General features: G+C 53.4%; 1 protein-coding gene across 10 annotated transcripts in view; it reads left to right on the top strand.

Annotated features, from left to right (window-relative positions):
* Window positions 1–17,287, top strand: part of RAB11FIP3 (RAB11 family interacting protein 3) — an 81,894-nt gene that overhangs the window by 46,161 nt on the left and 18,446 nt on the right. For 7 of the 10 annotated variants that reach the window (XM_033429320.2, XM_033429316.2, XM_033429321.2 and 4 more), the window contains exons 3-5: window positions 4,623–4,717; window positions 13,020–13,177; window positions 17,108–17,257. In XM_033429320.2, the coding sequence (XP_033285211.1) occupies window positions 4,623–4,717; window positions 13,020–13,177; window positions 17,108–17,257 (403 nt within the window). The remainder of the gene's footprint in view (window positions 1–4,622; window positions 4,718–13,019; window positions 13,178–17,107; window positions 17,258–17,287) is intronic. The other 3 variants (XM_012533159.3, XM_033429325.2, XM_033429317.2) reach the window with 1 other exon arrangement.

Consider the following 17,287-nt stretch of genomic DNA (forward strand, 5'->3'; position numbering starts at 1 on the left):
CGGGGCACCTTCCAGCCAGGGCCGAGACTGGGCTTTCTCTGAAGGGTCAAGGGCCCTGGGCGTGGGCAGGAAGGAGCCCAGGACAGTGGCCAGCGAGAGACGGTGCCGGGGCTATCTGTGTGGTTCTGAGGCCCTCTCTGAGCCTCTCTGAGCCCACGTCCCCGATTCTGTTGCTGGGCAGTGGCTGCTCTGTTCTGATAGGCCCACAGGTGACGAGAAACAGAGCAAGCTCAGCTGTAGGAATTCCTGGGGGGTCGTGACCTAGGGGGTCCCAACCCTGGGCCTCAGGAGTCAGAATGTGCTCCCTGGAAAACTCACGACCAGGTGGGCGCGACCCAGTGTGCTGTCAGAGCTCTCCAGCCACCAGCCCGTCAGGCCCCGGTGTGGGAGCAGAGCGACCCCCATCTGTTGAGCCGGAGGGGTGCCAGCTGCTGTCCCCGAGGCTGTCCCCTGGTTGCACGTGTCTCGAAGTTTCGTGTGCATAGATTTATCAGCCTGGTGAGAGAAGATGGTTGTCTGAGAATGTCTTGTCTCCTGGGTCCTGCTTGTCCCTTGTGGTCAACCTTCCACCTGATGCTGAGATGGGGCTCGCCACACCCCTCCTCCCTCCTTGCCTTGGCCTGGGCCCTTCCCCCTGCAGCTGGGGGGCCCTCTGTCCTCACTTCCTCCTGAATTAGAGCCTCCAGGTCAGGACAACTTTTTTTTTTTTTTTTTAATGTTTTTGGCTGCATCGGTTCTTGTGGCACACGGAATCTTTCGTTGTGGTGCGCAGGCTACTCTCCAGTTGTGGCGCATGGGCTTAGTTGCCCCACGGCATGTGGGAATCTTAGTTTCCCAACCAGGGATTGAATCAGCGTCCCCTGCATTGCAAGACTGATTGTTAACCACTGGACCACCAGGGAAGTCCCCAGGTCAGGACAACTTGGTGAAAGTTCCGCCTCTGGGGCCCACACACATCACTGAGTCTCATTATTTGTGCATTCTTTTTTGGTAACATTTCCACTGTAATTAAAAATAAAAGCTTCTTAGGCTGTCCCAGAGTTAGCCTGAATGCTCTAGGAAGTGGTGCTTTGATTCTTCAGTGGCACGAATATTCTGGAACAGCAGCGTCCCACGTGGTGGTGTGGGAGGATGAGGCTCGGTCTTAGCATGATGCCACACTGCAGCTGGTGTCCCCCGCCCCAGTTTAGCCTATGCAGAGCAGACCCCACTCCTGAAGTATGTGCCGGAGGGAGCAGAGAGGGTGGTCGGCCTGTCGCGTCTGTCAGGGTTGGTCAGGGGCCCAGCCTGGCCAGCAGATAGGGTGGGGTCCTCGGGTGGGCAGGCTAAGGGGAGGCTGCTGTGATGAGAGCTTGAATCAGGCAGATGAAGGGGCTGCAGCTGTGGGAGCGGGCAGCTGAGACCTGTCAGGGCCGTCAGCTTTGCCGAGAGGACCATTCCAGGCTCGGGGACACAGCACCGGTGGAGCTGGCTTTCTAGTGGAGGACAGCCCGGACAACCCCGGGAGGTGATGGGACTCGGGGGATGGTGAAGCTGGGGGCACACAGGTCTCCCAGAGGGTGTCTGGGAAGGGGACCTGGGGCCACGCTGCACATTTGGGGCTGCAGGAAGGCTGGGGGGCTGGGCTGGGCAGCTTGGGTGCCTCAGGAGACTCGGCCTCTTCTGGAGTGGGCAGTGCTGGTTGGGACGCCCCTCCCCGCACAGTGGGTGAACTGCTGGGAGGGTCAGGGCTGTGGGCCCTGCTTTTCCTTTTTTTTGTTTTTTGTTTTTGGCCTCGCTGCTTGTGGGATCCCAGTTCCCCAACCAGGGATTGAACCCAGGCCCTGGCAGTCCTAACCTCTGGACTGCCAGGGAAATCCCCCTGCTTCTCCTTTATTTTTTTGGTAATTTGACGTCATCATTCAACTTTTGTTAGGAATGGAGAGTGAAAATAAAATTAGAATAAAAACAAGTCAGAGACGATTTTGAAATTGTTAACTCGTAGCATTTGGGAGAATGGGAGCGTGATCACCTGAACTGCTTTCAGCCAGAGCTCACCTCAACGTCTTCCTGCCGGCACCCCTGCCATGGCCATGGTCGGCCTGTCGCGTCTGTCAGGCTTCCGTTCTGCGTCCAGGAGTGGAGCACTGACTCCGTGTACTGACCCAGTTTTGCAGAGGAGCGCAGGAGTCTGCTGTCCTCGCCACAGGCCTTGTTTCAGGAATAGAATGAAATCAAGCCGGGTTGTTACAAATGGGCCATTGCTCTGGCTCATCCCCCACCCCCAGGCTCTGGAAGAACAAGATAAATAAACAGTAAAAACTGATACTTAATTGAGAAAACTGATAGAAGAACCATATTTAGTTCCCATCGAGATTGTAGAAATGCGAGCTGCGTTCACATGTGCCTCCACTGCATGGGGCAGGACCCACCCCTGGAATCTGAGCACATGTCCACCATGGCTAAGATGATTGGCTGCTTTCTGAAAGTTTTGAATTCTCTGTTTCAGTTTTTGGAAGTGCAAGCAAGACTTAACATTTGAAAGTGGAAAGGTAGGCAGAGTCAGCCTAGCGTTTTACAGCTTTCCGCTGGGGTAAGTGGTCCTCTCCCTCCCCTGCCCCAGACGCCAAAGTCTTCCATCCATAGTCACCCTCTCCCTATGGTTCTGCCATAGTTCACCTGCACCAAAGACCAGGCCTCCAATGAGGGGCTGCAGGGCTGTGGGCTGGCATGGTGGGCAGCGAGCACGGGGTCCAGGTCCAGCCTGTCACGCTCTGAGGCTCCTTCACTCCAGCCACCGTCTGAGCTACACTCCCCTAGGGAAAATGGTACAAAGCAACTGCAGCAAAAGTACCTGTGATTCTTAAGACGGAAGCAGCCAAAGGGCTTTTGCAGTCTTGAATTTGGAGCAGCATCTCACAGTTACTGAACGTGTAAACGTTTGAATCTGCTTGATTGTCGAGGGGAAGCATGATTATTCTGTTCAAATTGAGAGCTCTTCAAAAACAGTACATAGCCACGTGTCCTGCCACTGAGGGGTCCGGCAGCGTCCATCCCCCTCCCCAGGCTGTCCTGTGACTCCAAGCCTCAGAGCCCTGTGGGCGTGGTGTCCAGATGCCAGAGAAGAGCGTCCTCTGGCCAAGGAGGCCAGTGCTGACCCTTCAGAGTCCTTTTCCCAGGAGCATCAGGAGGCTTGCTGGTCCACTTGGCCCTCAAAGGCCTCTACTCCATACGAATAAGTGACTGATGTTTTGTTAGGTCACGTGAAACACACTCAACAAGGAACTGATGTGTGTGAGTAGTCACTGCTGTGATCTGTGTTGTGGATTTTCCTCACCACGCAGTCCTCTGTGCTCTGTGGATACCACCTGGGACACCAACTGCCCAGGTGCCTGGGTCACCCTCCCTCCTGTCTGACTTGACTGCAAATCGAGAGTTCCAACTTCCTCCGCAGGTTTGATAATTTGCTAGAATGGCTCATAGAACCCAGGGAAGCGCTTTACTGACTGTTACCAGTTCATTATAAAGGATATTATGAAGGTTACAAATGAACAGCCAGGTGAAGAGGTATATGGGGCAGGGTCTGGCATGGAGAGGTTTCTGTCCCCATGGAGTTTGGGATGTGCCACCCTCCTGGTATCTGAGTGTGTTCCCAACCCGGAAGCTCCCCGAACCCCTTCATTTGGGGTTTGTGTGGAGGCTCCATTACACGGGCAGGACTGTTTAATCCCTGGCTGTTGGAGATCAGCTGCATCTCCAGCCCTTCCCCATCCCGGGAGATCAGAGGTCAGGAGTGGGGCTGAAAGTTCCCTGGCAACCAGCCCCCATCCTCTGAGAGTCACTTCACTGGTGTGAACCCAGGTAAGGCTGAAAGGGGCTTGTTATGAATAAAAGATGCTCATTTCACCCCTTCACTCAGGAAATCCCTGGGGTTTTAGGAGCTCTGTGCCAGGAACCAATGGAGACAAAGACCAAATAAATATTTCTTATGATATCACAGTAATGAAGCAGCTTCAGGAAACATAGGCGTCTTGCATGCTCTTTGGGACGGGCTATGCCCTGACATTGCCTAGAGGCCATGGGAGCAGAGCTTTTTCTGCAGAAGGGCCACTGCTGTGGGCTCGTGTCTGAGAAGTGGGGTCTCTGGTGCTGACGTCAGCGTTATCCAGCATGAAACGATAGCGTTTCCTTCAAACTGATTATTATTATAAAATAAAATGTGTTGTAGAAGGTAAAGTTAAGTAAAAAGGGAGAAAATAAAAGCTGCCATGGGTCCAGCACCTTGGACAGATGTTATCACACTGACACCTCCCCAGACAAGACAGATTCTTTAAAACGTGGAGTCTGGGACTTCCCTGGCGGTCCAGTGATTAGAACTCCACACTTTCACTGCCAAGAGCCTGAGTTCAGTCCCCAGTTGGGGAACTAAGATCCCGCAAGACGCGTGGCATGGCCAAAATAAATAGAACGTGGAGTCTGGCCCAAAGCCTTGTTTCCCCGGGGGCTGCACTGCTTGCCTCCTTTCCCCGGGGTTTCTTATGGCCAGTCCAGGTCCTGCTCATGTCCACCACGCACGCACCTTCCCCCTTGACCTCTCTGGGGATACTCTGGGCCACCTGCTGAGCCGGGTCTTCTTTCTCTAGCAGATCCCGACGGCCAGCTCTGCAGTGTCACACCTGCCCCCGACGAGGAGCCGCCAGCCTGCCCCGAGGAGTTTGATGACTTCGTTACCTTTGAGGCAAGTGGTCTTCCCGGGAGAGCTGAGCGGGCATCTGACAGATACACCCTCTCTTCCTCATGTACCCTAAATCCTGCTTCACTCATTGGTCCCCACGGCTGTTTTTTTTTTTTTTTTTATAGATCTTTACTGGAGTATAATTGCTTCACAATACTGTGTTAGTTTCTGTTGTACACCAAAGTGAATCAGCCATATGCATACATATGTCCCCATATCTCCTCCCTCATGAGCCTCCCTCCCACCCCTCCCTATCCCACCCCTCTAGGTCATCGCAAAGCACCGAGCTGATCTCCCTGTGCTATGCTGCTGCTTCCCACTAGCTATCTATTTTACATTTGGTAGTGTATATGTCGATGCTACTCTCACTTCGCCCCAGCTTCCCCCTCCCACCCCATGTCCTCAAGTCCATTCTCTGTGTCTGCGTCTTTATTCCTGCCCTGCAACTAGGTTCATCAGTACCTTTTTTTTTTTTTTTTTAGATTCCATATATATGCGTTAGCATATGGTATTTGTTTTTCTCTTTCTGACTTAACTTCACTCTGTATGACAGGATCTAGGTCCATCCACCTCACTACAAATAACTCAATTTCATTTCTTTTTATGGCTGAGTAATATTCCATTGTATATATGTGCCACATCTTCTTTATCCATTCATCTGTCGATGGACATTTAGGTTGGTTCCATGTCCTGGCTATTGTAAATAACGCTGCAGTGAACATTGTGGTACATGTCTCTTTTTGAATTATGGTTTTCTCAGGTATATGCCCAGTAGTGGGATTGCTGGGTCATATGGTAGCTCTATTTTTAGTTTTTTAAGGAACTTCCATACTGTTTTCCATAGTGGTTGTATCAATTTACATGCAACAGTGCAGGAGGGTTCCCTTTTCAGCACACCCTTTCCAGTATTTATTGTTTGTAGATTTTTTTGATGATGGCCATTCTGACCGGTGTGAGGTGATACCTCATTGTAGTTTTGATTTGCATTTCTCTAATAATTAATGATGTTGAGCATCTTTTCATGTGCCTCTTGGTCATCCCCACATTTCTGTGGGGAATGGCATGAAGGGCAGGCAGGCAGGGCTCATTCTGACACTGGTGGGGACACTGTGGTTGGCGGGCGTCTGCTCTCCGTGCTGTGCACCCGGGGCTGGTGGCCTGTTGTCAGCAGAGGGGCAGGCTCTCCTGTGACATTGCTATCCCCTTCTGCCAGACTGCCAAGCAAGGCCAGAGCACGGGCTCCTTTGTGAAATGAAGAGCTTCTGAGAGTCCCTGTGAATGGTAACACCCCACAGGATCCCACTGCCCTCTTCTGTGTCTCTGTAGCTTGTTCCCTGCTCTGAGAAACTGCCCAGGTATTAGTCACCCCTCAGATGACGCAGGTTCACTTCCTGACTGTCTCTCACTTCTGCCAGCACAGGCCTCCAAGCCACCTGGGAGCATTCACCCCTCACAGCTTTGTCCTAGAGTCCCACCTGGGCCTGAGCCCCTGAGGGCAGGGACAACCCCACTTTGCGTCCCCCATTCAGCAACAGCTGGTGTGTTCATTCTTTGTGTGACCTGGTGGTGCCAGGCCCAGTCCTGGTACATGGAGGCTAAGTGCCCAGCTGGGACGTGTGCTGGCTGTGAGGCATGGTGTGGCCGGGCAGGGCTGAGGGTGTGCAGGACCCTGACGTGTCAGCTGTCAAGTCAGCTGCCAGACCCCGAGACTGTGGGATGGCGAGGCATGGAAGGCTATGTGTGGAATGACACACCTTGAACTTTCCAGAAGTGCAGCTAGGTCAGGGGAGAGCCTGCTTTTCTTGTTCAGAGTGTCTAGAGAACCCCGTCTCCTCACTTAGTGGTCGGCCAGCAGCAGATCTCTCCTGCCTGTTGACAAACCAGCACACACTTTACCATCAATGTCGTCCGTTTTGTTCTTGTCTCGTATTTCCGTGAGGGTGTTATACTGATTCTTTGTATTTGATGTGTATGTGGGTGTCGTGGGTTGAATGGTACTCCCCAGAAGGTACATCGGAACCCGTGAATGTGACCTCATTTGGAGAAAGGGTCTTTGCAGATCTCGTTAAGTTAAGGATCTCAAGATGGGATCATGCTGGGTAGAGTGGGCCCTGAATCCAATGACCAATGTCCTTTGAAGAGAAAGGGAGATGACGCACGGGGGAGAAGGCGGTATGAAGACGTGGGCAGAGCTGGAGGAACATGGCTGCCAGCCGAGACATCCCCTAGCCACCAGGAGCTGGACGAGGCAGGAAAGGTCCTCCTCTGGAGCCTCAGGAAGAATTCAGCCCTGCTGACACCTTGATTTCCAACTTTTGGCCTCCAGGTCTCTGAGAATATATTCCTGTTGTCTTAAGCCACCAGTTTATGGTAGTTAGAAATTGGCAGCCCTGGGACTTCCCTGGTGGTGCAATGGTTAAGAATCCACCTGCCAATGCAGGGGACACAGGTTCGATCCCTGGTCTGGGAAGATCCCACATGCCACGGAGCAACTAAGCCCACGAGCCACAACTACTGAGCCTGCGTGCTGCAACTGCTGAAGGCTGAGTGCCCAGAAGCCGTGCTCCACAACAAGAGAAGCCACTGCAATTAGAAGCCAGTGCACCACAACAAATAGTAGCCCCCGCTCGCCGCAGCTAGAGAAAGCCCAAGCGCAGCAACGAAGACCCAATGCAGCCAAAAAAAACCCCACCGAAATTTAAATTAAATTAAATTTAAAAAAGAAAAAAGAAATTGGCAGCCCCAGGGAACTAATACAATGAGTTTTGTTACTCAGGATAGTAAAAGGCGTCAACACATTTGATCCAAAAGGGTGAGGCCCGGGCTTCCCTGGTGGCGCAGTGGTTGAGAGTCCGCCTGTCGATGCAGGGGACACGGGTTCGTGCCCCGGTCCGGGGAGATCCCACATGCCGTGGAGCGGCTGGGCCCGTGAGCCATGGCTGCTGAGCCTGTGTGTCCGGAGCCTGTGCTCCGCAACGGGAAAGGCCATAACAGTGAGAGGCCCGCGTACCGCAAAAAAAAAAACAAAAGAATAAAAAACCAAAAGGGTGAGGCCCACTGACGCTGGGGCTGCCTCTTGAAGCCTGGGCGGAGCAGGCTTGGGGTGCTGTCCGATCACTGGCTCCTGTCCTCTGCAGGGCGGACCCCCCTGGCATCCCACAAGTGTGGCCCTCCCACCTTTTTTTTGTGTGTGTGGTACGTGGGCCTCTCACTGTTGTGGCCTCTCCTGTTGCGGAGCACAGGCTCCAGACGCGCAGGCTCAGCGGCCATGGCTCACGGGCCCAGCCGCTCCACGGCATGTGGGATCTTCCTAGACCGGGGCACGAACCTGTGTCCCCTGCATCAGCAGGCGGACTCTCAACCACTGTGCCACCAGGGAAGCCCGCCCTCCCACCTTTATGGTGCCTCAACTCTCAGGTGTGCCATCCCCCACCTCGCGCTTGTCACCTTGCAAGGACGTGGGTGGGAACCTGACGTTTCAGAGTATGCAGCAGGAATGCTTCTCAGGTTTTTAGATCTTAATTTTTTTTTCAACAAGGAGGGAATATTTCTTTTTAAGTTTTTTGGTTGCTTTAAAAGAATTAACACACTTTACATTTTAGCAGTTTTAGGTTTTCTGCTCCACAGAAAATGGAGTAGACGGTACAGAGAGTTCCCATTACACCCCACACACATACACAGTTTCCCGGCAGTGAACATCTTCCATTTGTTGTAAAGGGTGAACCAATGTCGATACATTGTAACTAACTGAAGGCCATGGTTTACATTAGGGTTCACTCTTGGTGGTGTACCGTCTGTGGGTTTTGATAAATTCATGACATGTATCTACCATTGCAGTTTCGCTGCCCTAAAAATCCTCTTTGCCCCCCAAATTCGTCACTTCCTCCCACTAGCACCTGGCAACCTCTGATCTTTTACTGTCTCCATCGTTTTGCTTTTTCAGAATGTCGTAGAGCTGGTTAGAATCATACAGTGTTGGGCCTTAAAAGTTCCTCCGTGTGTTTTTATGCTTTTCAAGGTTTTTATTTTATTTATTTATTATAAATGTATTTATTTTTATTTATTATTTTTGGCTGTGTTGGGTCTTCGTTGCTGCGCGCGGGCTTTCTCTAGTTGCAGCGAGCAGGGGCTACTGTTCGTTGTAGTGCACGGGCTTCTCATTGCGATGGCTTCTCTTGTTGTGGAGCATGGGCTCTAGGCACGCGGGCTCAGTAGTTGTGGCACACGGCTTAGTTGCTCCGCGGGCTTAGTTGCTTCCCGGACCAGGGCTTGAACCCGTGTCCCCTGCATTGGCAGGCAGATTCTTAACCACTGTACCACCAGGGAAGCCCCCTTTTCAAGGTTTTTAGTTGTAATTTTGAGGGGAGTGGAATTAGGTGCTTAGAAACTTGTAGAAAGCTGTTTTTTAAAAATGTTTTGAATCATGTAATCCTAATAAGTACCATAACAATATGAGTGAAGATTACGTGTATTATATCCAATACCACATCTGGAGACCCTCTGCTGGCGATCTTCAGAGATAAATAAGCCTTTCGTTGAACATTTTCTGGCTGGGCACACAGCGGTGCTGGTCAGGGTGCACTATGCAGTAGCACTTGGTGGACTGCTGCTCCCGAGTCCTTTACTGCTGGGGACGCTTTGGGGGACCCGTGACTTCCGGTGTTTGACTGAGCATCCCTTTGGCCCCAGCTTGTAGGAGAGCTCCTAGGAGAAAGTTTTTATTTTTATCATTTTAAAAAAATTTTTTTGGGCTCAACACATGGCTTGTGGGATCTTAGTTCCCTGACTAGGGATTGAACCTGGGCCCTCGGCAGTGAAAGCACGTAGTCCTAACTACTGGACATCCAGGGAATTCCCCAGGAGAAAGTGGTGATTCTGAGAAGGGGGAAGGGCGGGGCGGTGAATGAGGGTTGTCGCTGACGTTCTGGGAATGAGAAGAAGGTTCCGGGTCCGAGAGTCTGAGCGAGGTGGAGGGTGGACTGGCAGAGGACCTGCTGCCCATGGGGACGAGCGCGTGTCAGAACTTCTAGAGGGGCGATGGGAAAGTCGCAGAGAGCAGGCGCCAGCGGAACGATAAGCATGGTCTCTGCTGTGCCTTCTCTGGCCCTCCCTTCTCCTCCAACTCTTGGCCTTAATAAGATGATGGAGAAATAGGTCTTTTGTTCAGACTCTTATCAGAAAGGTTAGAAAATCAAGAACAAAAGCCACTCTGTTTGGAGATCTGACTGTGAAAAACCCAGCAAGCACTTCCTGAACTTTGCCCCCCTTGCCAGCTAGAGCAGCAGGTTTAATGGAGCATATCTGGGAGTGGGTTAAACTCCTTCCGAGACAGTGATGTACCTTCAGGTGGACACACAGGTTTTGCAGAACCTCAGCACGATGAGCAAATAGAAGGCCGCTGGAAGCTGATGACCGGTCTGGACAGAGTCCCCAGCGCTCCAATTCCATGGAAAGGCTGTCTCCACGAGCGCGCCCTTCCTGGAGCTGGTGTGAGGAGCCGGGCCCTGGCCAGGCTGGCATCTAAGGGTAAGAGGAGGCTGGACACCGGCCACGGTCTGCCCGGCAGCTTGTTCCCCTTGGAGGAACCATGACCAGACAGCGAGGGCCCCAGGCAGGCCTGGGCGCCCTCGAGCCCCTCACTGATGGCCGTGAGCGTGGGCTTCCTTGCCCACCCGCTGGCCCAGCGTTTGTTAACCGGTGAGGAAACACAGCCAAGCTTTCTAATGTGCACTTTGATTTCCACATGAGCTTATCCTAACGTGTAATTTGTAATCATTTTTAAGCTGGCGGCATAGACGGTGGGCTGGCAAAGCGAGGTCCTGTCTGGCGGCACATGGGGGCTGCTGGGGTGCCTCTCTGAGCCCTCGGTGTTCCTCCAGTGGGCCACGCTCACAGACAGTTTTCTGCCCTCTTAAAAGGCAGGTGTTCGCCCGCCTGCCCTAGAAAACTATCTGGCTTGCTGAAATTTATTCAGGACAGCCTGGACTTCAGGGGGTGAGCAGGTGGGTAGTGTCTGTGAAACGAGCTGGCCCCGTCCTCCCGGTCCCCTTGGCCCTCCCTGGGCCTTGCTCTGGGGTCCTCTTGGAGCCTCTGGGCCTCCTGCCCCTGGGGCTGCTCTGTGTGCTCCGGGTCCGGGCTTGCTTTAGGAATGAAGATGGAAGGTGAGCATGTCTGCTTGCGAGGTGTGGGCGCAGTCGGGTTTGCATGGCATCTGCTTCGTCTTGCATTGTGAGGAATTACTTCCACCCTGAACCGTCCTCCAGGCCCCAGGGAGGGTTCCGGCTGCAGCCCGGCCTCAGCAGCATGACTGCGGGTGAGGTCAACAGGCCTGAGCTCTGGGCCTCCCCCGGCACCGAGCTGGCCGGCGCTTCTGCGCACCCCGCTGCCTGCGAGGACCTGGGGCCACACTGGCCAGAGGAGCCTCTGCTGGAAGTGGTGGTGGTTGGCTGTCTAAACGCTGACCTCAAGGTTCACGTTCTGTCCTCTACAGGAAGCCATCTCTGAGGCCCCCAGTCCAAGTCCAAGACCCGCCTGCTTCCGGGTCGAGGGCGAACAGAGGGGAGGGGAGGGCTCCGGGCAACTGTCCCTCAGCCCAGGAGCAGCGGGCCCAGCCTCGCACATGGTGGAGCCTGCCTGGCTCGGACAGTGTCCCTACCTGCAGGCTGAGCCCAGAGCCACCTGCTTGGTGGTGAGGAGAAGGAGAGTGGAGGCCTCTTGAAGGGATTTCCTGATTTCAGATTTTGAAATGAACGCTCTTTGTGAATGACTTAGTTGCCTGAGATTCCAAGGAATATCAGGTTTTCCCTTGGAAATAAGGAGCGGCATGGAATGCGTGCAGTAGGTACCTCGGGTGCCTTCCCTGCTTCATTCTGTCCTATGTGCAGGAGGCAGAGGTTGCACCACCTATGACACGTGAGCCCCCGGCTTTCAGGCTCTGTTCTCGTACCCGCCTGTGTGATCTCTAAGTCTTGAGTGGTTACGACCTCTTGAGATCAGCATTGCAGCCCCTGATCTACAAATGAGGCAGCACAGCTCGGATGCTCGAGAGCCCGGGCTGGGATCACACGGCTGCTGGACGGCAGACCGAGGATGGGCCCTGGGTCTCCATCGGGCGCAGGTGCGGAGACAGCCGTCAGGGACCCTCTAGCCCACCCACCCCCCCATCTTGTGACACCAGAGCCCGAGGACAAAGTGCACCGTCTCCAGTTGCTTCTCTGAATTCTTACTTGTTTGCAAATTGTTAACCTCAGACTCTTTCGAGCATGAAAGGATGGCTGCTTCTCCTAACCAATGAAGTTGCACTTCAGTTAAAGCTGAGATTGTACATTGAAAATGGCCTGTTTAATGGTTCTTCAGTTTTAAGTTCATTTGGACAGTCCACAAATATCTACTGTCTGCTGTACGCCCAGCCCTGTGCTCGGTACTGGGTCCACAAGAGTAAAAAAACAAAGATGTGTTTAGTGGGAAAGTAGACCTTTTTAAATTAATTAATTAGTTTATTTTTGGCTGTGTTGGGTCTTTGTTGCTGCATGCGGGCTTTCTCTAGTTGCAGAGAGCAGGGGCTATACTCCTCGTTGCAGTGTGCGGGCTTTTCATTGAGGTGGCTTCTCTTTGTTGCAGAGCACAGGAGGGCTCTAGGCGCACGGGCTTCAGTGGTTGTGGCATGTGGCCTCAGTAGCTGTGGCCCATGGGCTCTAGAATGCAGGCTCAGTAGTTGTGGCACATGGGCTTAGCTGCTCTGTGGCATGTGGGATCTTCCCGGACCAGGGATCGAACCTGCGTCCCTTGCATTGGCAGGCGGATTCTTAACCACTGCGCCACCAGGGAAGTCCGGGAAAGTAGACATTTAACCAGAAAACATAATTGGTCAAATAATTAATGAATTCGTATTTTGAGGTTAGACCACGTAATTGAATTTCAAAGCAATAGGTTGCACATACAGAGCAGATATTGATGGGGACTTTTTAAAAGGCATAGTCTTACACTATTGAACATTAGTTCCTGGGGTAGAATTCATTCCAGTGCTGGAAAGCCACAAAACGGGCTGTTCTGGCATGTATCCTGTGATGTTGGGATACTTTGTGTCCATTTTAGGCATATTTCTATAACTAAGTTTAAAAATCCCTCCAGTCATTTTTTTCTGCTCTTGAACATGTGCCTATTTTTCATTTTTGAAAATACTGAAGTGTTTTGTAACCTACTGTTTCTGCTTAGAAGTACAGGAGGAACATCTCCCACGTGCAAGCTCCCCCTCCACGGGGTCCTTTCCCGGGCCCCGGGACTGACTCTTGGCTCTCTCTCCTAGGCCAACGAGGTGACAGACAGCGCATACATGGGCTCCGAGAGCACCTACAGTGAGTGTGAGACCTTCACGGATGAGGACACAGGCACCCTGGTGCCCCCCGAATGCCTGGACGCCACGGAGGAGCCCGGCCACGGCGCCCTGCTGCTGCTCCCGGGCAGGTCTGTTCCTATCTACATGGCCCAGGGCTGATGGCAGATGGGTTCATGGTGGGGTTCATGTCAGGTGATCCAGAGGGGAGTGTGAGCCTGCGGAGGGCTGTGGTCCTGGGAAGAGCCTGCGCCCAGCTGACCGTGCAGCCTCCGTCAGAAGGTGCTCCTCTGTACAGATAGGAATCCTAGGAGAAAACATTTGCTTGGTCTTTTGGATTTTGTCAACACAATTCTTATGACCCAGGGTGAGACACATTTCAAACGTCTTCATCATTATGGCACCCTGACTCCATGCGTTTGAGGACAATGAGGGGGAAGGGCCGGATCAGAGAGGCCAGGTGCCAGGTGGCCCATGTGGGCCCAGGTGACGGCTGGCGGTTCTGCCCTGGGCTCCCCGGGAGGCCTTGAAACTGGAATTTTGCTTATTTTATTTCGTTTTGTTTCTTGTTTGGCCCCTGCAGAGCTTGTGTTTTTCCTCCCTAATTGAAGATGGCATGCCTATCCCAAGCGCCAGCCCTCCCGCCGCCCCCCCTCCCAGCTCCTTCCCTGGTACCCTGGCTCCTGGTTTGTTCCTCACTCAAGGGTCATCACACAGTGTGTATCCTTTCTCCACCTGGCTTCTCCCACTTGGTATCGTGGCTGTGAGGTTTATCCGTGTCTGTGTGCACCGTTGTGAGTGGTTTATTCTGGTTATTATTGAGTGTTCCATTAAGAAGCCCACAGCTTCTTAATTTCCTGTCAGTGGGCATTGGGGCATTGGGTTTGCTCACAGTTTGGGTTTCATGAATAAAGCTGCTGCCTGACGTCTTTTGGTGGCCGGGTTTGTTCCTCGGTGGCGTAGGGCGCACCTGGGGCACAGGCTCCTCTGTAGGGGTTACTGCAGGTCAGACACTTACAGGTGGGGTTTGGTAGCTCCCTGCCTGCCAGCCGCCTGCGGGTTCCAGCTGCTCTCCATTCTCGCAGTGCCTGGCATCCTCCGCTTCTTCACGCCTGTTGTCTGAGGGCGCGCAGAGCAGGTGGTCCTCACTTGGGTTTCCCAGGTGCCTGACGGGGGCAGTGCCTTTCTTGCACTGGCTGCCCATGTGGAGACCCTCTCCTGTGCAGTGCCTGTTCCAGGCTTTCGCCCCTTTGTTGATTGCAGGACTCTGAAAGCTCTTCCGTAAAGGCCAGATAGTAAACAGGCTCGTGGCCCGATGGTCCCAGCACTGCTTCTCAGCTCTGCGTTGGCTGCCTCTGCAGATACAGGCGGTGGGTGGATCTGGCCTCCCCGGGTCCCGTGGGCCGTCTTTTCCTCTGTCTTCAATTGTGGGAGCTCTTCCTCTGTCTCAGGGGACTCCTTTGTCCCGGGTGTGTTGCAGGCATCTTTTTCCCCCTCTGCAGGTCATCTTCTCACTTCCCTGGGGTGTCTGAGAACAGACGTTTTAAATTCTACTATAGTCCAGTGTATCTGTTTGTCTTTTGTGGTTGGCACGTCTGTGTTCTGCTTCAGAGGTCTCTGCTTACTCCACATCACTGTGACGTTTACTTCTGCTTTTCTTTAACAGCTTTATTGTTTTGCCTTTGTTTTCAGATCTTTCATCTCCCCGTAAGGGAGTTTTTGTGCATGGTGTGAGGCAGGGGTCATTTTTCCTGTATAGATGTCCATTGGCTCAGGCTCGGTTTTGAAGCTCCCTCCTTCCTCATTGCCCCACAAGGTGGCCGAGTGCATGGGCTGTGCCGGACGCCCTGCTTGGCCCTGTGTGCCCTGTGCAGGTCAGCATCGCTCAGTCCTTCTGCTCCAGGCTTGTCGCCCGCTGGTCCTGCCGTTCGGCCATGTGCACCCTCCAGCCTCGCTCTACAAGGCTGCGTTGGTGCCTTTGGCCTTCACATTTCCATGTGGATTTTATATAGATTCAGCTTGTTAGTCTCTGGAAAAAAGTACCTGCTGGGATTTGGGTTGGGATTTTGCTGGATCTGTAGATTATTTGGGCAGAACCAACATCTTGTCCCTATGGGTCTCCCAGTCTTTGAACATAGTTTATTGCTCCATTTATTGGGGTCTTTCCTTGATTGCTGCGGTGTGGGGTGACCGTCTGGTAGGGAAGGGGGCGTCGTGCGTGTGCGTTCGGCCATTGGGCTCTGTTGGGACTGGAGGAACACCTTCCAGGGCCACCAGGGGCCAAGCCCAGCGTGTGGAGATGGGAGCCCAGAGTGGCTTGCAGTGACCAAGGAGGGAGGTGTGAGGGTAGAATACGTGGGGCTGGGGTTGCCACGTTTGCTGTAGCTTCCTGATCAGTACTTCTTTTTTTTTTTTTTTAAAGAATTTATTTATTTATTTATTGGCTGCATTGGGTCTTCGTTGCTGCGTGCGGGCTTTCTCTAGTTGTGGTGAGCGGGGGCTACTCTTCGTTGCGGTGCGCGGGCTTCTCATCGTGGTGGCTTCTCTTGTCACAGAGCACGGGCCCTAGGCGCACGGGCTTCAGTAGCTGTGGCTCAAAGGCTCTAGAGTGCAGGCTCAGTAGTTGTGGCGCATGGGCTTAGTTGCTCCATGGCACGTGGGATCTTCCCGGACCAGGGCTCGAACCCATGTCCCCTGCATTGGCAGGCGGATTCTTAACCACTGTGCCACCAGGGAAGCCCCTGATCAGTATTTTTTAAGGTAATAGGTAAGTTCTTTTAAATTTCTTTAAATATTTATTTGGTTGCACTGGATCTTAGTTGTGGCTTGCGGGCTCCTTAGTTGTGGCTCGTGGGGTCCTTAGTTGTGGCATGTGGACTCTTAGTTGCGGCATGCATGTGGGATCTAGTTCCCTGACGAGGGATTGAACCTGGGCCCCCCGTATTGGGAGCGTGGAATCTTAACCACTGCACGACCAGGGAAGTCCCTAAGTTCTTTAAATTCAATTTGGGTCAAGTAATCGAAGTTGAAGTGTCAAATCTGGGAAACCATTATGAGGTCTTAGTTTTTCTCTGGAAGTTTCTAGGCTCTGGGCTGTTTTGCTGCTTAAGCAGTGACTTGCCCTCAGGATTCGTTGAAGTCACGTTGGTGTCAAATGAGAAAATCTTGAATTGCCACGAGGTTGCCGATTATAATCTAAAGTCACCCGTTTTCTGTCGATGCGGTGCGTGACGGCTGCGTGGTCTGCCCCGGGTCCCCAGCACCAAGTGCACATCCCCTCTGACATGAGGACAGGCGCTGGGCTCCTCGCCGCCCACGGGCGTCCACGTCCGGCCCATGGAGGCTGTGCATGCTCCCTCTCACTTCGGGGGCAGCTTCCTCTCCCGGGGTCTGGGCACGTGGATCCACGAAGCAGCTCATCTACAGAAACAGAAAGTAGCTTAGTGTGAAATGGTGTCTGTCGGAAGGAATCATTTCTTCCTGTCTCTGTGTGAGAAGGTGAGGGCTGGTAGCAGGCGGGAGGCAGTCAGACTCGGACACGCTCTTCAGAGAGCAGTCGGATGTCCCGAGACCATTGGGGTCAGGTGCCTCGGGGAGCTTGCGCTGCGTGTCGTGCGACTGTGGGTCTGGGCAGCGGACAGAGACTGGCCCCTCCTGACTACCAGGCCTGCCCCTCTGAGGGGGCAGCTCCTGCGCCTGCTCACAGGATCTCGGGGGGTGGGGGGGTCTGTGGTGAGGTGGTGGCCCGGCCCCGGGGCGGGGAGCACCTGCCGTGTGCCCGGGTTGCAGCAAACACCAGATTCGAAAGCTTATTATGACACAAGGACATAGATAATATAAAGATCTTGTTTTGGAAGTGATGATTTTGGGTATGTTGGGCCAAGTGAAGTACATTGTTAAAGTCAGTTTCACCTGTGCATTTACCTTCCCTAGCGCGGCTGTTAGGACACGAACTCACACGTGTGGTCACTGCACGTTTCTGCTGGAGGCTCAGGTCACGCCCGCGGCTCTGGGGGTGCCCGCAGCCCATGTCGGCAGCTGACACTCGTTTGCCTCTGCAGGTCCCACCTGCACAGCCAGTCGGTCGTCACGGTGATAGGAGGCGAGGAACATTTCGAGGACTATGGTGAGGGCAGTGAGGCGGAGCTGTCCCCAGAGACCCTCTGCAACGGGGAGCACGGCTGCAGAGACCCCATCTTCCTCACCCCCAGGTAAGAGCCCTGCACCAGGGCCCTGTCTCT

This window comes from Orcinus orca, chromosome 16 (genome assembly GCF_937001465.1).
Source record: "Orcinus orca chromosome 16, mOrcOrc1.1, whole genome shotgun sequence".
Lineage (NCBI taxonomy): Eukaryota > Metazoa > Chordata > Mammalia > Artiodactyla > Delphinidae > Orcinus > Orcinus orca.